The 24,341-nt window shown below is 36.4% G+C and overlaps 1 protein-coding gene across 3 annotated transcripts in view; it reads left to right on the top strand.

Moving 5' to 3' along the window:
• LOC150096718 (PMS1 protein homolog 1-like) overlaps positions 1-24,341 on the top strand; it is a 269,065-nt gene that overhangs the window by 121,840 nt on the left and 122,884 nt on the right. For all 3 annotated transcript variants that reach the window (XM_090407892.1, XM_090407891.1, XM_090407890.1), the window contains one exon: positions 2,751-2,891. In XM_090407892.1, the coding sequence (XP_090264018.1) occupies positions 2,751-2,891 (141 nt within the window). The remainder of the gene's footprint in view (positions 1-2,750; positions 2,892-24,341) is intronic.

Raw genomic sequence — 24,341 nt, 5'->3', positions numbered from 1 at the left:
GCCCAGATAAAATTTGGGGGGGGGGACTAGATGGTACCGTGAACTCCCGTAAAAAGGGGGAACGCAGTATCATCACATGAAATTTAATTTATTTATTAAAAACATTAAGCAGACTACTAAGGCAAGACCCTACCCTTCACAAAACCATGGTGTTCCTTATAAAGTATCATATTTCTATCCACCCAGTCCATGAATTCTGTCTTTTACTAATTTCTCCAATACCTTAATCATTACTCCTGAGACACTGATTAGTCTATAATTGCTACTTTTGTCGTGAAGTATTCTTTATGCAGTAGGACTATTTTGTCTCTTTCCACTCCATTGGCACCGTCTCAGTATTGAGGCCTAAATTAAACAGCTTTGTCAGACGTGCTGATAATTCCCTTTTACATTCTCATAATACACATGCTGATGTACCATCTGAATTCCATGACCATCTCGTGGTGAGGTTCTGCTGAACACCTCCAATTCTTCAACTTCTATTCTCTGATTAGCCTGTGTCACATCTGGCATTGCAAAATGATCACTCCTTAACTGAACTGTTTGGTTTGTTTTTGTTACCTTCTTACCATTAACACTTTAAAGTCATCCTTCTATAGTAATTCCCCGTTTTACTTGCCATGTAGTTAGAAACTCTTTAGGATTTCTTTCAGCTTCATCAGTCAGCTTTCTCTTATAATTAGCTTTGGTTATGCTCATGGGCATGTTGATTATCTTTTTCTTTATACGCTCTCTCTCTCTCTTTACAACTTTTTCTTTGCCTGCATTTCCTGCTTAATGATGCTGTTCATTCATTTAACTCCTACGTGATTTATCCTTCTTACTTGGTGTACAGTCTTATACCACTTTCTTACCAAATTTTCATGCCATGATACTTCTAATAGCTAATTCCCCAGCATATCATAACCACCTGCTTTGTAATTCCACATATATCCCTGCTTATCAGAAAATTTTGCATCTGGAAATTTCTTAGGTCAAGACTACATAATCCTTTTCCCAGAGTGGGAGCAGCATAGCTAGATTGGTTATTGTTAAGTTCTCTGATGCTTTGATCAGGTGCATCACTCTCAAACCTTGTGTGCCCTCCATTACATGCTGTTTCAGGTAATTATCTCATAGCAGCTCTATAAATTCCATTTCCTTCCCTGTCTGTGACCATTCTTTCTCGAATCTATGTCCCCATAGTTGAAATCCCCCACATAACAAGGTGATTCAGCATGTTCTACTGATTCTCTACTACAGCATGAAGAAAATCTTTATCAGAAATGGTACGGTGTAGCAAATTCAGAATTTAAGAACAATGATTTTGATTATGTTACTAATGAAGAAACATTTAAATTACTTTTCTGTAAGTCAGAGAGGTGCATGAAGAGTAGCAAAGATTTATAGGTTAGCCAAATCCACTTGGTACCTTTTGTCTAATCTGTAAGTTGGCTGCTGATATGTTATTTGGAATTCCTTGCATCATTGTTAAGTTTCTTTTTTTTTTTTTTTTTTTTTTTTTTTTTTGTTCAGTTTAATAGTACAGCTCTCGCATTTCTGCAGGTATCCTGTTTTGACAGTTATTTGTAAAATTTCTGCCACATTATTGATACAGTTTCAACTTAAAAGGTTATGCATTATTTATGTTTAATACTACATTAATTCTGCAAGTTCTGCCACCTAGTTAATGGATATTCTTACAGTTTTTGACTGACTTCTTTCTTGAATCATGATGAGAATATGTATCAGAATCATAATGTCATATATCAAAGTCGATCAGTTTAATTTATTTTCATGTATAATGCTTAACGTTTTATTTGTGTTTAGCAGAACAAGTGTTCTCTGCCAGGTTGACATGAAAAAGACCCAGAGGAAGACCAAGATATAGGTGGATTGATACAGTAAAAATTGCCTTAGAAGACAGAAATATAAGATCTGATAATGTTGGAGTCTTGACAGATAGCAGATTGATTTGGAGGAAAATTGTTGATAGGAAGTTAGTAATGATGTAAGTTCTTCATGTAGTACTATCATAATATCCTGTACACCTCTGGAGGGTAAATGTCAGGAATTTGATGATGATGATGCTTAACATTCAAACTGATCATCATAGAATTACTTCCTTCACATAAATGGCACATATATTTATATTCTTGTATTACTAAAAATAATATAAAATGTTAGAAAATGTAGAATAGTCTTACTAAAAATATCAAATGGAAATGACAAGGTTTGTAATTTCACTCTTAAAATGCCAAACAACAGCAGCAAGAAGTTGAGATAGTTGCTTGAATAAAACCAAACTTTTTTAGCTCAGCCTCATATGGTGGATGTACTCAATTCTGTATATTGGCCTATGCTATTGTGAAATATGGATCCAATAACCACTGACTTATGACTGTGAAATTTACTACATAAATAGTTGGATAAGACTAGTGTGATATCAACTTTGTCATCGTAGTGTTCCTTAGTTCTGTCAAGAATATGTTTCAGGTATTCTATGGAAAAATATCTAATTCTTTTATAATCGACCAGGACTAGTTGTATTCTACTTTAATTTTGAACCAAACTTTGCATCTTATTAGAGTTTTATCTGAAGAGATGCTAAGAAGTAACTTGATAAATCATTTCATTTCTTAAATGGTTTTAATGTTTTAATTAAAAACACAAACAGCCATTTTTTGGCTGTTTGTGTTCTTAATTTGGTGATTTTCTGTATTTTAGGTTAGTATTTCTGTTGGAAATGTGTAATGGTTTTTATTTCTCAGGTAATACAAGAAAGGTTTAATCTTGCTAATGAAGAGATAAAACTTCGCCATCCTGTGTGTTGTTTATCAATAGAAGTACCTCCATCCATGGTGGACATTAATTTAGAACCTAACAAAACCAAAGTTTTTTTCCGAGATTCAGTAAGTAAAAGCTGTTATTATTCTCCTTTTGCCTTTCTCATGTTTCATTTTATATGCTTACATAAACAAATTCTGTATATAGAGTACAACCACACTTAAACACTAATTTCCATGCCATTATTCACTGGCATCTTCAGTAATCTAGTTATCTTCATATATGCCAAAATGCACTGTTGTCTTCTTTCTCACAAAAATTCACCTTCCCTTCCTTTCCATTCAGTAATACACAGATCACCAGACAGGATCAGGTTTTGTTCTTGCACTGACTTTCACTTCTAGTCTTTCCTGTCATAAACATGTTATGTCAGTAGCTTCCTCAACGAGTTATGTGGTGTGGTCTGTCAACCATCTTGCTGCTAACTGCACAAATCCCACACTTACTCCTAAACTCAGAGTATTCAAAGTCCTTTCTTGGTTAACGTCCACTACTCCAACTGGCCCCTCTTTTCCAACTCCACTGATCAAGCCGAGTGTGACGCAGAACTTTTTTCTTTAAGTAATGAACCTGACACATATTGTACATCTACCTACCAAATTCCTGATAACCATCTCCATTCTTGATCAATTTTTTAAATACTTCTACTTCCAGACACACTGTAGATGTCACGCCTCCTCAATAACTCAAATCACAGTTTGAAAGTTTCACATAAATGCCCTCAGCATCAAATAAGCTCATGTCCTTTGGCACTACAGAGGTACCATGACCTCCAGAGCTTCTGCTGTACTCATCCAAACACTTGCTGTGAGCAAGTCACTGAAATATCCTCACTGGCATGATGACATTCATTCCACATTATACCCAAAATTCTCATAGTTCAACAAAAGATGTACCAAAATCAGACTCACCTTACCACTGGCAGCTTGCAGCAAGAATCCCAGCCTCATACAGTCTGTGCTGAAGCATGTAACAAACGCTAAACAAATCCAAATCTGATATCATAAAGACCAATAGCAGTTGACTTACCTCCTGTCCAAATGGAAGCCTTACCTTCTAATCCCTTGCAAAGTTTATCAAATATAACTTCTGCTCACCTTTGCTTCCACTTCTCTCTCTCATCCAGATGGCACCACTGCTAGAGCAGCTAAGGATAAAGCAGTCCTCCTGATATCACTCGTTTCCTCTGACTCCTGCATAGATGCCCAAAGCAAATTGTCTCATACCATACCAAAAACTGAACACAATATGCCTCCTGTGGATTTTTTCAGCAAAAGAAATACATCAGAAGAATAGTAAATGACTATTCTTCTGATGTATTTCTAGTCTTCTAGTCCCCATGGTATCTCCCCCGTTATATTCAAATGGTGTCCTTCAGCACCTACTGATTAATTGCCATCACTTATTTGCTCCAAAATTATGGAAAAAGTTTCAACAGTCTATTTCTTCACTATCTACAGACATGCTACTTAATCAATGACCACAAGTATGCAGTCTAGATCTATAGCTGATTTCTTATAGCTGGATGTGTAGCATAGAAAGATCTGGAGAAACATGCTGTAGCTCTTGATATTTTCAGGACTTTAAGATTGTATTTGACATTTAGGTCTACTAAGCAATTCACCACCCACTATTATTGGTTAATCAGCTTTCCCTCCGATTGTTCACTACATGTCATGGTTGATGGCTCGCTCTTCAAGGTTCACAAACATTGTAGGAATGGCTTGTGGCTCTCTCATATCACCTATCCTCATTCTCTTATACATAAATATCTACTCTCAGTGATCACTAATCCTGTTCAGGAGTGCCTCATGGCTCTCTCTCACCCTCTGTCCAAAAAGAAACTGAACTTTTGATAGTAAATAAAACACAGGCCAATTATAATTATTCAGATCATTTATTTCAATCAATATCAATCAATATACTCTCCCTCGGCTTCGATACAGTGTTTGGCATGGTCAATTAATTCGTTAAATGAGTTTTTTATATCAGTTTTTGGGATACTCTTGAGGGTCGTGGTTACTGCCGCTTGAACGTCTCAGTGGTGTCGTATCGCTTTCCTTTCATCAGCAAATAAAGTTGGGGGAAGAGAAAGAAGTCGCAGGGTGCTAAATCAGGTGAATACGGTGAGTGATCCAACACACAAACTTGGTTTTTGCTTAAAAACTGTCTCGCGATGTTCGAACGATGAGATAGTGCATTATCATGCAAAAGTGACCAGCTGCCTACATCACATATTCATGCCGTATGTGATGAATTCTTCAAAACTTCAAGATAAAACTCACCACTGACCATTTGGCCAGGCAGAATGAATTATTTGTGGATAATGCCCTTGGAATCGTAGAAACAAATCAGCATTGTCTTTACTTTTGACTTCTCCGAGCGACTTCTTTTCGGATGCCCCTCTTCTGGTGGTCTCCACTCAGCACTCTGGCGCTTTGTTTCGGGCTCATACTCAAAACACCACATTTCGTCACCAGTAACGATTGTTTCAAGGAGGTTTGAGTCGTTACGAGCGGTTTTAATGAGGTCCTTGCAGTGTTCAATTCGATACATTTTTTTGGTCGTCGGTCAGCTTGTGGGAAACAAATCACGAATTCAATTTATGAAGCCCCAAACTCTCGGTCAAAATGTTGTGCGTAGTTGATTTTGGAATCCTCAATTCATCTTCAATCAATCTCATGGATGATTTCAGGTTTTCTTTGAAGAAATCGCACATTTTTTGGATGTTAACTTCGCTCAGTCCAGTTTTTGGACGACCCAGCTTTTCGTTGTCCTCAAGCATATAAGTCCTCTCACTTTCCTTATCCTCTAATACACAAATCATGCCTGATCATCTCTCTCTTTTCTTGAACTGACATTTAGCTCTAGCCTCTCCTGGCTGCATAAACACGTCAGTAGCTGCTTTCTCAGCCTCTGAAAAACCAGTCATTCTTTTCTGCACATGAAGCTATTTTTTGCCTGCCCAGCTACTAACTTTCTACAAATCCTAAATTCTCTCATCTTTAGAATACTGTTCACATGTTTGGGATAGTGCATCTCTAAAAATTCTTGATGCTATCCAGAGGAGGGCAATTTGGTTCTTGGATGATTCCTCCCTCCCAGACTCACTTTAACCTTTATTTCACAGATACCCTGTTTCAACTCTTTGTCTTTTTTATAGATACCTCCATAGTCATTGCTCCACCGAACTAGCAACCTTCATTCCTCTACTTTCTGTTGGGCCTGTTAATACAAGGGCACAGCTGCTCATTGTCACGTTTCAGTACAGTTACAAACACATCAAACCTACTTCCAGTTTTATTCCATTTACCTCTGTTCTATGGAACAGCTTGCTCACCAAGTGTTCCCAAAAAACTATGACTCTAACTTTTCAAGAAAAATATCAATTAACTTCTTTTCCAACTTTCATCTGTTGTTTCTGATTCACATGGCACTGATGTATCATAGACCCTTCTATCTCTTTTGTATGGGATCAATATGTTTATAATATAAAACCATGATTCCTCCATTGAGCCTAATAACTCATCACAGGTAGCAACTTTACACCTTGCAATCTATCATCTAACACACACACACACTGTTAACTACGGTTGTGCATGTTCAACCATCTTCATCAAATTTACTAGCCACTATATATAGTAGTTTTGTCTGTTTTCTAGCTGATTTGCCTTTTTTTGTGTGTACATAAAAAAAACCCCTGAGTTCCAGGAGAAAACCCACTGCAAATGAGATTGACTAACTCGCTTTCAGTTGACAAAGCTCATGCAAAGATTCCTCTCATCATAATGAGAATCAAATTAGTGCCTTTTCCAATCAAAAATGTCTCTCCATTGGTCTTCTAATGAAGGTGTTATACCTTAGTTAACTATACAGTTTTTTCTTTTCCTCATCTTGCATGTATTCTCTTTGCTGTCTCTTCTCAGAGTTTAAAAAATACTCATAATGATAATCATTCTTATATCGATAAGGTTTATCTGTGGATGCGGTTTACGGTGCTCTCCAGATGACCCTGGCTTGTCTCAGCATTCACCTGCACAATTTTTTAACTTCTACCCATACTAAACAGTTGTGAACCCATTGTATGTATTACTTATTCTACCACCACCATTAGTGTGGCGGTAGTATAAGCAATGCAGTGAACCAAACATTATCGATATTAGTAAGATCTAGTTAACAAAACAAGATATCCTTACAGGAATAGGATATGATTGGTCCCAGGAAAGATAGAAGTGGGAAGGATGAGTAATATTAGTAATTACTGCAGAGGAATCAGTGTGTGTATCATTCCCACACATCAGAGGTTGCAAAACCTATAACACAACAGTGCTTTATATGGGCAAGGAGAAAGACTTTATGTGGTTAAGGAGAAAGACTGAATATATTAACACGTTTCTTCATATTGAAAAGCTATTCATTGTGAAAAAAATTATGGGTAAAGCTGTTCAATACCTGTTCAGTGATAGACTTCTGAAAGATGATGAAAAGTTGGTTTAATATGTTTGGAATAGAACTGCATATGGATGTTGACCAGTGGCTGCTCATATTCTTACATGATTATAGGAAAATGGTGGAATGTTACCTTGAAGGCCAAGCTGGCTATAATGTAATAATATGCTTGTGTCAGGATAAGCTAGATGTGAAAGTCAGCTCAAGAAAGAAACTGATCTTGACTGGAAATTGGAATATTATCAAAAGTAAGAGAGAGAGAATGAAGTATGAACTTTCTTCTGGGCAATAAGATTGAACTGTGTTTTGTGTCGTTATGTTCCAATCTTGAAGCTTAAATAATTGAGTACTTCAGATTTTCACGAATGGAGAGCGCTGTCATCAACAAAACCATGAATAGGATTTGAAGTTAGGTCTTTGATGTATAGGAGGAAGAGCATGTGTATTAGTGTATTACCTGGGGTCCCTCCAGCATTGATAAAGAAATCTGATCAAAAGAAGCCATCTGACATGACATGTAATGAATGACCAAAGAGGAAACCATCAGTCTACTTGCAGAGGAAACATCAGTCTACTCTGCCCCCCTGGCACCTGTGGTGCCCCCCCCCCAGGTTTTCATGGTAATGAGGATATGTAAAAGGATTTAACATATCCTCCAGAGAGGATTCACAAAGGAGTATGAGAACAGATTGAGAGAATGCAAGTTGCAAAGCCTCGTGAATAGGAGGAAGACGGGTATATGATTGAGACTTATAAGTTAGTAAGGGGTTGTTATCAGGTTGACATGGAAAAGAGTTTTCATAGAATTGGAGAGGGGAGTAGAACAAGAGGCCATTGCCTGGAAACTGTATAATGAGGGTGTAAGCAGAAGAGTGAGGAGTAGGTGCTCTTCATGGAGAATGGTTGGTGACTAATGCATTGCCTGAGTGTGTTGTGAATGTAGACACATTAAATAAGTTTAAGGTGTGGTTGGATGAACATTTTGTCCTCCCACAATAAGTCTCTTACTCCATGGAGGTCAGATGTCTTGCCATTTTAATACCCTCTGTTCACACTGAACTTTCCTCAGAACTATTTGTGCTTGGTAGTTTCTGTTCAACTGTTTTATTTGTAATGCAGCTCTTAATTCATTGTTTAAATTGGCTTAAGTTCTGTCTTGTACAATGGAGGTGGATGTCTGAAACGTTCTGATAAACACCTAGAACAAAAATGATATTAAAGCAACTATTATAACCACAAGAAAGAACGTATCTTAAAACCCTTTAATCTCCATGTTTCATCAAATTGTATTTTTTTTTCCCCTTTTAGGGTATATAAGAAGACATAAAATTAATTGGCTTTTGTTCTAGGTGTTTATCAGAGCTTTCCAGACCTCCCTTGTATAACCATTAGTTTGATCGCTTGACTGATTTTTTCCATTTTCTGTCTAAATTTATTCAGTTGCTTCTTGCCTCATAACCTTAATTATTCCATTATTCTTCATTATTCTGTTCTGTATTTAATTTAATTTGTCATTTTTATTATAAAGCGCATCTAAATGACTAAAATGTGTTAACTTTTCTGATGGTTTACTAGTGAGGATTCAGTTAATAATTTCTATTTATTATTTTCCCTGTCTGATTTCAAATGTACTCTTGAACACCATAGTTGGAGGCTACATCATCTCTAATTTTCATGGCAAATTTGTTAAATTATTTGTTTTGGTTAAAAACTTGTACCCTTACTTTTGGAATATGTGGTAGAACTGTTGTATAACTTACATCACCGTATTTCCTCATTTCAGGTTGAATGGCATCTAGTCTAGCTGTCTTTTCATATTTCAAGTTTCTGATGCTTTTTTCTCTCTTAAATATTAATCTGCATCTGATGACATTCCCTTCCATTTGGGGCATCTGTTTATGGTAAATGACCTCCCAGCAATGGCATTGGTCCTTTTCATTTATCATCATCAAATTACTGACATATACCATACCTTCAGGAGATATACAGGATATTAAGATAGTACTATGTGACAAAATTACATCATTCCTAACTTCCAATCTACAGTTTTCCTCCAAATCTTTCTATCTTCTAAGGCAATTTTTACTGTATCAATCCTCCTATATCTTGGTCTTCCTTTGGGTATTTTTTCCTGCCAACCTGGCAGAGAACACTTGTTTTCTAATTTTTCCTCTCCCATTCTGTTTAAGTGACCATACCACCTGAGATTAGCTCTGCTAACACATTCCTGGATGTTAACAATTTCCAACAAGTCCCACTTAATATTGATATAGAGGCAGTTTGCCATTTGCTTCCTACTATGGTCTCTTATTACATTAGCTGCATTTGTTATATAGTACAGATCTTTATGAAGATAACCATGATGACTTTATGTTGCACTTCCATTTCGTGTACTTAATGGGAGATTTAAATGGCTACATTACTCTGTTGGTTAGAGGAAGAGTTGTGTACCACATGCTTGACAACAGTAACACTTTTTTTTTTTTTCATATTCCTACATGAACATTCATTGTTGTTGACCTAATAGTTTGTTTGCCAACCTCTCTTCTCACTGTTTAAATGGGAAGTAGAAGATAAAATTTATGGGAGTGATCATTTTTATTGTGAAATTCAGCCTCTTACATAGGCAGTCATATGTTCTATCACAGATATTATGGTGGAAAATAGATCACACTGAAGGGAATATCCTCTGATTCCTGGCTGAATATTGAATTTTGTAACAGTTAGTTCCTCTCCTATTAATGAGGCAGTGAATCATATTACTGAGTGCATAATATAAGGTGCAATACTGTAGCACCCAAAAAATAAGCTCTCCCTGAACCATTCAGAATGGAATTAAGAATGTACAGCACTGAAGGAAGCCCAAAGCAAAGCTTGGGTTATCTTTTAGTGATACCCAGCTACGGAAATTTAATTTCTTTTAAATGTGTGCACATTTGAGCATGACATTTGACATCAGTGTTAAAAGAACATGTGAATCAAATTCACATCTTCTATCATCAGATCAGCAAACGGCAGAGAGAGAGAGAGAAATCGGGAACAAAATCAGGAAAATGAAGGGCATTTATTCCACCCATCATTCTTTGATCCAGAGCAAAATGGGTGTACTACTATTGTTCTAAAAACAGTTACAGATATTCTTAGGGAAGGTTTTCTCAAAACATTAAACTTTTATTGCCCCCCCCCCACCCCATGATTCTTGATTAAAAAAAAAAAGGCAGAATAACATCAAGTCCTGTTCACTTTGAATGTCCTGGAAGGTCAGCTGCTATAGGACTATAAGACTAGATAACATCAATTATGAGATGGTTAAACATCTGTCATCATTCTCCATGGATCAGCTGTGCCCTGTCTGTTCAACAGAATTTTTTTTTTATTTATTATTTATTATTATTTTTTTTTTATGAAAATGAATTTGCAGATTCCAGGAAAAAGGCAATTTTTAATACCTTTCTAAAGCCAGATAAGGATTCTCAAAATATCAACAAATTATCATCTAGTTGTCTGACCAGCTGCTTATGTAAGATCTTAGGGGAAAAAAATATTACAATCATCTTTTATGGTTTCTAAAGAGAGCAGTAACCTTTTATCCAGGACACAGTTTGTGTTTTGTAAATATCATTAGATCGTTTAACCATTATTAGGTGTTATGTTTTATGCAATGTTATAAAACATTGCATTGCATAAAACAGATGACAACACAGAATGATAAGAAAATAATATTTATTAACTTATTTGCTGATATTTTACTGGTATTATATCCAGCATCTTCAGAGCACAAAAACAGTTTGTCACAGTACACAAGACAATAGCAATTTGGTATAACAGTGGCACTAGTTTAAAAAAATTGTAATGGACAACACAAAGAACTAAAGACCTAATTAGGCTCCATCTATGTTGGAAAAAGAGAAAACAATATTAATTAGATCTTAAAATGACTGTCACCCAGATTTTTGGTAAATTTATACAGCAGCCATACCTGTTGAGGTTTGGAGTATGTTTTAAAGCTGTTGATTTCAAAAACAATCTCCCTGACTTATGACTTCTGTGTAGCAATTTTATTTTCATCCAAGTGATCCTGTGTGAAGTGGTATCCAAGGCATGGTCTGCTAGACCCAACTTGTCATAATGATAGTGCTGGATATATTTTTATGTTTACGAAGGTGGATGTCAACATTTCTTCCTGTCTGTCCATAGTAAGCCCAGTCACAAGAAACAGAGCACTTCATAAACTCCTGGATATGATAAAGAAGAGAGTTTGTCCTTAGGTGAACAGATGAGAGTTGCCAATTTGACATAAAGTTTAAATACTGTGTGTGTAGCTGATATTTATTGAGCACTCTATATATCTTTTCAAATGTGCCTTAAATGTATGGGATGGTAACAGTTTTGCTGTTACCTCCCATACTTGTGTGGTAGGTAATGGAGGTGATTTCTGAGGAGCATTTAGTATTTTTTCTATCCTATGGAGATTATAGCCATTGGCTTAGAAGATGTGACATAAGTGAGCGAGTTCAGCAGTAAGAGCATTGTTATTGGAACACATAGCTCTAGCTATGTAAGTGTTTTAGGATACCATACTGCTGACCTGGATGATGGTGTGACTGTATAAATATCTCCCTGTATATGTGGATTTTCTCTAAACAGAAAAAGATAAGGAATAATCTGGATGCCGTGTGATTAGTGTATCCAGGAAGGGCAGTCAGTCATTAGCTTCCTGTTCCATTGTGAAGTGGATTTTAGGGTGTTGGCTATTTTGGCTATTTAAATACACTAAAAATGCATACAGCGTGTCTGGACCATGTGGCCAAATAGCAAGCACATCATCAACATAGCCTAGCCAAACCATTGGTTTGAGAGTGACTGTATTCATAGCTAGCTTTTATTATTATTGTTACTCCAAGACCCCATGAAATCAAAGACTCATCTAGGAGGTCCTTTTATCATACACATAGCTCATCTTACCGCACCTTAAACACATTCAAATTCTCTGAAGATACCACACTCTCAGGCAAGGCATTCCAATCATACACAACTCTGCATGTAAGAAACCTGCATCTCACACCCTCTTATACAGCTTCCAGGGATGACCTCTGATTCTTCTCTGATCTCCCACTGTTTTCTGTAGAACCTCTCCAACATTGATCCTATAAGAACCCTTTACTAACTTGTAGGTCTCTATCATATCTCCTCTTCCTCCTATCCACTAGACTCTGTAAATTGCATCTTCTCAACCTTTCCTCATATTCAACATTCCAGAGGTCAGAAACTACCTTAGTTGCCTCTGGATCCTTTCCAACATCTCTTGGTCCTTTTGAAAACCAGGTGACCATATCTGTGCACAGTAGTCCATGTATGGCCTAATCAAAGCCTTATACAATGGAACAAGAATCACCCTATTTCTATAAGTCAGTATCCTCTGCATCATTCCCAAACGTCTTTGTGTTTCCCTCACAATTTGTGCAACGTTTCCCCTAAATTTCAGATCCTTATCCACTATCATCCCAAGATCTCTTATTTCCTTCACCTCCGACAATATATCCCCACCAAGCATAAATTCTACATCCCATCTTTGTTTCCCAAATTTTAAAACCTTACATTTTGCAACATTTTCCCCATTCCCATACCCATTCACTCAATTTATTCAAGTCTTCTTGTAAGGCCACATCTTCTCTGCTCTTCATAGTTTGTCCCAACTTTGTATTATTACTATTATTATTATTATTATTAAGTGACACCTCCAGGGAGTCCAAAGACTCATCGCGGGAGGGCACCTACTCTATAATTCTCTATCTCCACCACTTAATCCACCAACGCCATCTACCACCCACCACCACCATTAGTATTTTCACAGACAATCACAAACATCCATGCCAATGGCAGGATTCAACCCGCAGCCTTTTGACTGGAGAGCAGATACACTAGCCACTCGGCCAACCATGCCAGCACTAACTTTCTTTTAAAATTATAATGCTACAATCATTTATAGAAAATGATAAGCAATGAAATTATTTCATCTATTGTATCATCTGCAAACAGCTGAATATCTCCATCCAAATCTTTGCCAGTATCATTAACATACAAGTTAAATGGCCCTAAAACAGACCCCCTGAGATACATCACTAGTGACTTTCCTCTTCTGGTATATTGTTCCCCCATACACAACTTGCTGATACCTATCAGATAGCCAGTCTCCAATCCAATGCACTAGTTTGACTATCAACTTATCATGCAGTAATCTATCAAAAGTCTTTGTGAATTTTAAGTATATTACTGTGTATACCTCTCCTCTGTCCAAGGAAGCCATTACCTCATTGTAATAAGTAAGTATATTACTAAAACATGATCCCCCTTTAACAAATCCATGCTGTCCATCAGAGATAATACCATTGTTGTCAACCCAATTCTGGATCATAGTTTTCACCAGTTTCTCCAACAACTTAACCACAACACCTGACACACAGATTGGCTATAATTTGATGCTTGAGTTCTATCACCTCCCTTATGAGGCTGCACAGTCGTGCCCTCCTTCCACTCCTTTGGAACTCGACCCAGTGCAAAACTCATATTAAAAAAATATGTCAACTCCCTGGCACAGTCCTTTAGAATAAGAATATGTGGTGATATATTATCTAGTCCCACAGCCTAATTATACCTCTTGCTCACTTATAGTCAGTCAGTCTCTTCTCCCCATTATCAACTGCTCTCAATCTCTCTCCATGAAGTCACATTCACAAGAATGAAAGACCTTTATGAACTGCTCATTAAGTATCTCCACTATATCTTCCTCAACAGTTGTCCTTATACCATTTTCTCCATCCTTCCATAATTCTTTCATAATCAATCCTTCCATAATCATTCTTTTTTTTTTTTTTTTTTTTTTTGCTGGCTGCATATCGAAAGAACTCCCTAGGATTCTTTTTGGCTTCATTAGCTAACTGCTGCTGATTCCTCACTTTTGCTACCCTTACCAACCAAGTCACCTGCCTTGCCTGGTCTTTGTAATCCTGATGGAATTGGTTATTACCACTTCTCTTATGCTGCCTCCATAATGCCCTTTTTCTCTGTATCGCATGCTTAATCTCTTCCTTTATCCATTTCATACCTCCTTATTTAACCTTCTGACTCTTGGAATACGTTTAGACATTGCTTCTACTAGATAATTCTTGAATATTCCCCAAGCTGCATTGATCTCTTTTCCAGCTAACTCCTCATTCCACGCTACACCTGCAAGCTGTCTCCTGAGCTCTTCATAATCACCACCCTTGTAGTTTCACATATACCCTTTTCTCAGAGAGGTCTTCACACTGCTGCAACCACCCAGGTCACCTAATCACCTAATGGTCACTCTCACCAGTTGGTGGGTGATTGGACACATCATTTATAATTACAATCCTATGATGAGATGAGCAAATCCAAGACCCTCAATCCTTGTGTGCCCTCTGTTACATACTGTCTGAGGTAGTTGTCCCTCAAAAACTCAAGAAACTAATTTTCTTCACTTCCAGTTGCTATCTCATCTTCCCAGTCTATATTGCCATAATTAAAATCACCAGTAATGATTACCCTTTTCTTATTTGATTATACATTACCAGGTCTATAACAACATCCAACCATGGATTTCATTCTATTCACCTCTGTCTCACACCATACTGCCTCAAAACCACTTGCACTATTTCCCCCTCTTTCATCTCTACTTTGTATGGACATAACTCTTTCTCTATCATCAAGAGCACTCCTCCCCCCCCTCCCTTTTTACCCTTTCTATCCTCACGAAACACATCATACCCTTCTACCTCTATTCCTGTCAGGATGCCATCTTCATCCAACCATGCCTCGCATATTCCAACAATTTTTAGATGAACTGACTCAGTTAATGCAACCATTTCATTTGCCTTGTTTCTTACACTTCTAGCATTTGTATACAAAAACAGCAGCTCATCCCTGGATCTGTATCTTGTTCTACTGATACGACTCATTCAATGTGATTTCTCCATGCTCATCTCAAGCCATTTCCCTTTCTCCTTATTCATCTTCGAACCCTCTTTAAATCTAACTGTTTTCTCTTGATCCCAGGTCATCCCCTTCCTTTCCTGTTTACACATGCATTCACTTCCTCTTGGAGCACCACCTTTCTCACACTGTGTTTCCCTATCCACCCTGAGCTTCCCCATTTCCCTGTCTGTCTTGCACACTTGTTCTCTCATTCTCTATACTCATACTGCTCACTTCTTCATTCATAACCACCTCTTCAATCTCTTATGGCTTACTCTCCCACTCTTCCACATCGCTTCCCACTTGATCAGATTCATTCTCTGCACGCACTTCTCTACCTTCCAGCAGCAGTCTCTCCAAGCGACTCACACCAGAACCACTCAAATGCAGTCCATCACTCTTATACAGTTCACTTGTTCTTCAAACTCATTGCACACATTAACAAACTGTACTCCTTTCTCCTCACACATTTCTGCTAACATATCAGTTATAATCCTTGCTCTCCACCTTATCTCACCACTGTCATACCTAGGCAACACGCTTACCACTTTTCCTATCACACTATTCTCTTTTATCTAAGCAATCTCCTGATATCCAATCTGATGTTCTTTGTTTGCAGTCAAGTCATTTGTACCTATTACAACTACTAACTATTTTGCTCACTTATTTCTCATATTCAATGCCTTGAACACTATTCATTCTACCTCCAGTAAAACATACCTTGTGCATCCTCTCATCCAGCACACCTTTAATAATTGAATCACCATACAATGCCACTAACAATCTTTTGTTGCCTCTTTTATACCAACATTATTTGTTTTCATCATTTCCGCTCTCGAATGTTCTTAACACATCACAAATTTTCTTAACTTCATTTCCCATCCATTTTATCTCTTGCCTCGTCTTAACCAAATCCATTTTCGAATCTTACATCATATTTTCGCTGTCATTCGTTCTTTCAAATTTTTGAACTTTCAAGCCTTGTTTCACACTTTTGCTTTCATTCATTCATTGTCTCAATTTCATAGCCTTCCACCACATTCGCATCACATTTGTCTTTCTCACCATCGATTAAGTTTCTCAGATCACTCATTCTCTTTTTCAAAACTTTTTTAACATTTTTTCGCTACTCTTTTACACCTTCCTTCCCTATCAGATGAGAACTTATCCTCTTCGCGGCATTCTGGCTACTAGCACTTAAAGTCATCAGCATATTAGCACTCATCAAGTCCTCATTCAGCTCACACTTTGCACACACCCTCCTTCCATCCATCTTAAATATCCACAATTTGTCTGTGTAATCAAATGAGTTCATATAGCACACCTCACATTTCACAAAACGACTGAAGTCGAAGTTAAATTCCTTCATGGACAAAGCCGCTGCCATCTTTTCTTTGCCGATTACTACACTAAGCTCTAATGACAATGAATTTGTAAATAAATTTAAACAAAATATCCCACACACTAATTACGCTATAAGCTGTTAAATCTTGAATGAAAGGTTTATTATATTGTAAAATATTTGATTCAGATTTAACAGGTACAAAAATTCCCAGAGAAAATGCTTGTATATGGGTATAAGTGAAATGATTGATAAGAAATAACTTTGTAAATAAATTTAAACAAAATATCCCACACACTAATTACGCTATAAGCTGTTAAATCTTGAATGAAAGGTTTATTATATTGTAAAATATTTGATTCAGATTTAACAGGTACAAAAATTCCCAGAGAAAATGCTTGTATATGGGTATAAGTGAAATGATTGATAAGAAATAACGAAAGAGTCATTTAATTGTAAATTTTCCTATGTAATATAATGCTAAGTGTCCTTGTAAAACCGATAAGAGTTGAAATTTAGTGAAAGTTATGTTAACATGAGACAGTTAGATCTAAGTATACAACGAGATAATTGGCTTAAAGAAATGACCCAGGCAGTCACTTACATGAGGTCCAAGTTGCGTGCGTGGAGAACGCAATGAGGAGAGAACGGTACCAAGTGCAAGAATTTTGGGTGCTTGCCAGAAAAGAGTCACGTAGTAGGGAGAACAGCTCAGCAAGGATATATAGAGCTTGGCGACGGCAACTTGAGGCTTTTCTTTTGTTCGGGATTCCTGTTCGAGTCATTCCAGGAGAAGGTGCATGAGAGCAGTCGAAAAGAACGATGTCCAGCGGCAGCTATGCAGCCAGATAGCAATCCAGTTCGGGCATAATCATCGGTACAGCGGAAAAGCCAGTACAAACCAATCAACATGTGGAACCACATGGACGGAACCCGGCAGAGCAGCTTCGCCCACATTGGAAAAGGTGATTCGTGATTGTAATCACTAGTTTGTCCTACATGAAAACAGCTGACCGTAAGAGAGGGTAACAAGCCGTGTGAATTTTTTTGGAAGATAGAGAGAAAAAAGCCAGAGAGATCCTGATGCTCGGTAATGTAGAAACTTTTCAATTCCTTTGTGCAATAATGTGCGGGTATGTCCAGTGATTGGACTTACATAATGAAACAGGACTTTAGTATTTAATCAACTAGTAGATTGTCTTAGCTCTGAGTAAGAATTCATGTACAGTGTGGTATTGAATTGCTAAAGTAAGTTTTAGCCTGATAGTTCTTGAATCTAGAATAAGATAAATGCTTGTACAAGAATTTTAGTTGAATAGGATGATGTTAGAAATTTAACTAATTGTAGATATTGTCTCCCAATGTTTAAGACTAGGAGTATTAAGGTTATGTCCGGTTAATCAATTTTAATTTGTAGGAGAGATTCAGTTTTGTTAAGTGATCTTGATATTTGTATATCGTATTCGAGTAATGAATAAATCTTTCTTTTTCTTACCTAACAAGTTGCCTGATCTGTGAACTCAATGCACCACTCATAAAAATAGAACCAGTGCGAGTTATAATTTGGGGATAGCTACGACTGCAGTAAGAGTAAAAATATACAAGGTTTTTGTAATTGAGAATTTTAATTGCTTGATTATCTAATAGTGTGTCATTCCGAGTGTTAATTAACTCCCTGACAAGGAAGATTCTCCTGTCTAAGAATTTGTATGACACAGCTTTAACAAACAAATTTTTCCATATTCTGACACAGAGTTAATTCCAGATTTGTATCAAAGAAATTTGGCTCTAGCCGTGGGCAATTTCTTTGTCTACCAAGTTTTGCACACATGAGCAATTTAAGTAGTGGCCATAGAATGAAAAGGGAGAAAGGAAGCACAAGAATTTATGTCAAGTAAAAGGGGTATTCAATAATAATAACAATTAAAAGTAAAAAACAAAGAACACATATAAACAATTAAGGAAAGAAGTAAAAATTTAACAAAGCGACCTTTATAGCAACTCTTATTCATGAACACACACTTATATGCTATTAATTATTTCAAAAAACTTATCTGAAACGGGAGCCCTCTTTACACACAGTTACTTCTTTCGCAACCTCTCTCTCTACAATCTCGACAATTTCTAGAACACTTTTTTCGAGTGTTCTATGTAGAAATTGGCGAAAGGGGGGGGGGAGCCCATTGCTGCCACATCTAGTTGTTTCTATATCTTACCTTTCCATGTAAAATAAACTGCATGTACTGTAAATTTAAATAGTTCAAATATATCAGGGGGAGAATGTGACTTTAGTAAATCAAGGGTTTCAATTTAAATTAAAGATACCAAGAAATTATATACTTGGTTTAATCCTTTATCGAATTGTAAGCAAACAAGATTTGGGCTTGAAGTATTTTTAGGACTTGGGCAACTCGTATATATAGAAGGTAATGACTTCACATCTCTTACCTTAGTATCCCAAAATGCAAAGCACATATCTTTGTGGACATGTACAATGCTATGCATTATGGGAAGAGTCACTGCCCAGACCGGTTTCGACCTTTATCAAGGTGTCATCAGTGTGAGCCAGACCTAGAGGTCGAAACCGATCTGGGCAGTGACCCTGGGGCTGTGAGCCAGATCCACTGATGAAACCTCAATAAAGATCGAAACCAGTTGCGGACATGTATAATGCATAACATTATACATGTCCGCAAGGATATGTGCTTTGCATTAAGGGATACTAAGGCAAGTGATGTGAAGTCATTAGTTTCTATGTACGAGTTGCCCCAGTCCTGAAAATACTTCAGGGGCAAATCTTGTTTGCTAACACTTGGATAAAGGATTAAACTAAATATATAATTTCTTGGTATCATAATTTATAGATAACCAAGTGGAAAAACTTCCAAGAGTTTCAGTTAATGGTATATGTGTAAATAATTAAGTGATACGAAAACTAATCATTACTTCTAAACTTTTTAAGATATAGTTTTCTAAAATACTTTTTAGGTGAACAGAAAAGAGACCAAATTGTTTGTGAGGTTGGCTAGTAAGTTAGTTAAACATTTAGCAAGTTTGTATGTGGGACTATATATACTATCCACAATAGGATGTAGGAGTGTACCTTGTTTGTGAATTTTAGGTGCTCTGTATATTCTGGGTGTTTTAACATGAAAAGGCTTGAGTTTGTTAATTGTTTATTTTGGCCAAGAAATGACACTTTTCAATAATTTGCAAACTTTATTCTTTTGAGAGTTAGTGAGATCACAATCTATAATTTGGTATGTAGACTGGTCTTGGAAAAGATTGTGCATTTTGTTTTCATATTCAGCTAAATTCATCACCACAGTTGCATTACCTTTACTTGCTTTAGTTATAACAATATATGTTTATTATTATATATATGGTTATTACTATATAGTTCTTTGAAGCACTGATTTCCTTTTGTGGGATATTGTTTTTAGGAGGCTTGGAATGGATTAGGATGTTGGCCAGATCGAAACGAGTGTTATTGGCTATTGCTGGAGGCAGTTCGTATATTCCTTCCTCGTTCAATTCAATGGAAGACATTATTTTGCCTTTTGGAGCTTGCCTGGGAGTAATGGCAAAATTATATCCTCAACTTAATGCGTTAACAGCTTCATCTGTTAGGGCTACCGATGATAAATTCACAATGATGCGATCTTGTTGTAATTGCGGTCATTTCATAGTACTATGATGCTGGAGAATTTCAAATTTTTTCTCGTGCCGGTTTTTAACTTTGATGAATTCTTTATTAGTCATTGCATCAGAGATGTTGTTAAGGATATCCCACAGTTCTGAGTTTAAAACATCACACAGTTCATTGTGTAGAGCATTGATAGTTGCATTTATTTTTGAGAGCTCCATATGAGTAGCATTAATCTGTTCGCGTAATAGTTCTAAATCGGCTGTTTGGAAATATGCTGGGCTTTGGTCCAGTGGAATGTGTTTTTAATTCTGACACAGTTTGGTATTGTATTGGTGTCTTCAAGAAGGCCAACCTGTTTAGCTGCCAGGGCAATTTTAACTTCCACTTACCAAATTGTTATGTCTTTTCATGCATTTGAGAATTCTGCATGGAGACGATATCGTACGCAAAATGTATATGAGTTAAAATTGACATTTTAACTCATACATGTTTCAGATAAGATTTATGCAAGCATACTTGAAAAGAAGTGGAGAGAAATTGTGGAACAGAAACCTGGAGAAAAACAAGCTGGGTTCAGACTAAATAGAGAAAAATAAAAACATTATACAAAGCAATACATAGTCTATTCCTTTCAGTGAATTATGGAGAGTAAAACTGTTTTAGGAATAATTACTTTAGGAATAATTTAAGATCAGATTCACTTTAAGATAAATAGTTGAGAAATTTTGGGAATATAATAAGGATTTGTAGTTACGTTTTGTAGATCTGGTAAAGGCATATGACAGGGTGTCCAGAAAAAAAAAGCTTTGCAAAATGCTACAATTATATATGGGGTAAATGGAACATTATACAAAGCAATACATAGTCTATTCCTTTCAGTAAATTATGGAGACTACAACCGTTTTAGGAATAATTACTTTAATTTCTCAATGTTTCGATGTTCATATTAAGGTCAAAACCTTGAGAAATTAAAGTAATTATTCCTAACACAATTGTAGTCTCCATAATTTTATCAAAATGAATGCTGATCACCATGTAACATGAAAGGAAAGAGCAGTTAGAAATGAAAGAAATACAGAAAGATGGTTTCATGTAAAGTTAGGTATAAGACAAGGATGCATATTATCTCAACTCATATTCATTATCTATATGGATTGCATTATGAAAGAAAGTGGCATTAAACCTGATATTAGAATGAGAGATATCCAACCTAGCTTTTTGCTTTATGCAAATGATATTGTACTCCTGAACACATACAGTGCAAGTATCCAGAAGAATTCTTAACTAAATTGAATAATAGGTGTAATAAATTCGACATGAAAATCAGCAATAAAAAGACAACTATGAAAATAGTCAGGAATAAGAAAACTTCAGCTGCATTCTTGATGAAGAATTTAGAATTATTCAGCAAAAATTAGACACAGATTTTAGTAAATATGCAGATTAAATTTGGTAATAGACAACAGACTAAGCAAAGCTGGTGCAGTGGAGAACCAGTTGAATAAATTTATATGGAAAAAGAGAGAAATTAGCCAAAGCATGAAACTAGCAGTATACATGAATCTTCAAACTAGTTTTAAGTTATGGATCTGAGAGTTAGGTTAAAAATAATGCACTTGATCAAAGCCTAGAGTCCACAGATATGAGGTTTCTGCGAAAAATTAGGGGAGTGAACAGATGGCATCGATGGCAGAATTATAGTAAAAACGAAGATAGTAGAAAGGAACTTGATATTGTTAGCATTCAAGAATGTGTGAGGAATGCTAATCTGCGGTTAATCTAAGGTAGTATGGTCACTTAAATAGAATGGTGAGGAAAGGTTAGCAAATTAGGTGTTTAATGCTAAGATTGCAGGAAAAAGACCCAGGGTAAGACCATAGTCCAGTTGGATTGATTCAGTGAGAAGTGTCTGAGAAGAATGAAATGTTAGATATAACAATATTGAAGTGCTGACAAGTAATAGACTAATTTGGAGAAAAATTGTTGATAGGAGATTAATAATTACATAAACTTAATCTTGTAGAGCTGTTGTAGTAGCCTGAACATTCTCTTGAGGGTATATATCAAGAAATTGATGATGAACTTATACATGTTATTTTATTATTATTATTATATGAAACCTCCAGGGAGTCCCCCAAGGACTCATTGAGGGAGGGCACCTACTCTACAGGTCTGTCTCCACCACTCAATCCAGCAACTGCATCTACAGCAATGCCATCTATCACCCACCACCACTACTAGCATTTCCACAGACAATCACAAACATCCATGCCCACAGCGGGATTCGAACCTGCAGCCTTTTGGATGGCGAGTGAATATGCTAACCACTCGGCCAACCAGGCCAGCAAGATAAATTGCATTTGCAAGATGAATACCAAAGAAAGATGAACGTCCTTTGCACCTTAGCTTATACCTCTTGGTAGAAGATAATGGACATATACCAGATGTTCATTACTCTTTTTATGTTGAGCACTTATCAGATCAAGACTTGAATATAGATCTCAAATCTCTGCTTCTGTAAAAAATAGTACACTTTGATTGCTATATCCAGTCCATTATCAGAATTGCAACTAGAGTATTTTGATTATCACCTTTTATTAGAGGACTGAACTGTTGGCATCAAAGCAAATGAACTGTCTTTGTCACGTTGATGTCAGTTGCTCTCCTTATATACAATGAAAATAAAATCCTCATCAGACAATCCCATGTGGCTAATTAATTTTTGCCCATTGGAAAAATTTCTATAAATACCTCTTGAACTATTATGTACTTTTTTGGTTTGTAAATAAAGGCATTACTGCAAACTCTAAGTATCATGGTAGCTAGTACTGCATGGATGGCACTAAATACACTACCACCACCACCACCACCACCATGGCACACACGGACAGTTATTTAACATTTCATCATGTGCAGCTTCTTGTTCAACTTAGTGAAACATTCCACTCCTCCCTCTGTCTCCCAGAAGTTCTTTGAAATACAGAGAACTGAATATCTGATTTTGTACCTGTTTCTACAGGTACAAAATCAGTCAAAATCAGTCTTCATTGGGTCTGCAAACTATCTTCCCAGACAGCAAGATAACTAATTAGATTCCACCAGAATGTACCAACTAAACAGCTATGTGCAATAGAGTTTGCAGTGAATCACATAAAACTGGAACACTACCGAAGGTCACTGCTCTCATAGATCCAGCATTTGCTCTGTCAGATAAAGAGGTTCTATCTGGATGTTTACCTGTGTTGGATCCAGAGCCTTGTTGGAATCAAGAGAAACCAGGCTGCATCTAATCAGCTGCAGCCTTGTTCCCCAAGATACCATGATCTACTTCCCCTACATGGATTACAAGGTGATGAAACGTAAATTAATATCCCAGTGGACATCATAAAATAGAGAAAATAACAACTAGTTGTACCATTGTTTTACATAGTTTTTGAATAATTATCTTGATGCATTATAGCCAGAGTTGCTGATATGCAAGTAAATCAAACATCAGCTGTCTCCATGGTGCTTTCTTCTTCTGGAATTGCATACTTTATCTTTTCATTCATCCATTTTCCTATGGCCTTTTGACTTTTGAATATTGCTGTTACATTCATATCTTGTTAATGTTAAATAACTCTTGATCAGTGCCCAAGCAAAAACAAATAACCTGATTGATTTTTCTGTATATGTTCAAATCTATCATATCATAAATATGTTCTATCACTATTGCATTACTTGTTTTCTGTTTTCATCTTATTTAATCATTATTCAAAATTATTATTTTGGAGATACTGCATATCCTTATCCTCTGTCTCAATTTTTATGTCACCTTTATGGCCTTTAATTCTTTTTATGCCATATGCATGATATTTACCTTTTGTGTTCTTTCCAAAATCTTCCACATAGCTTAGCTTTCTCACTGCTGTATCCCGTGTGCTTTTTTTTAGTCAAACAATAGGTGCTGGTACACATTCCTGGCTAGCAGAAAAAGTTGAAAATTAAAACAATACCACATCCATATGTCATCCCTCCCCCCTAAAAAAAAACCAACACTGGTTTTAGCTATATGTTCACTAAGAGCTTAACATCTTAACT

The sequence above is a fragment of the Typopeltis vanoorti genome, chromosome 18 (assembly GCF_054136105.1).
Source record: "Typopeltis vanoorti isolate ZY-2024b chromosome 18, IOZ_Tvanoo_1.0, whole genome shotgun sequence".
NCBI classification, from domain to species: domain Eukaryota; kingdom Metazoa; phylum Arthropoda; class Arachnida; order Uropygi; family Thelyphonidae; genus Typopeltis; species Typopeltis vanoorti.
The sequence above is the reverse complement of the archived record's forward strand: the minus strand, read 5'-3'. Positions and strand labels throughout refer to the sequence as shown.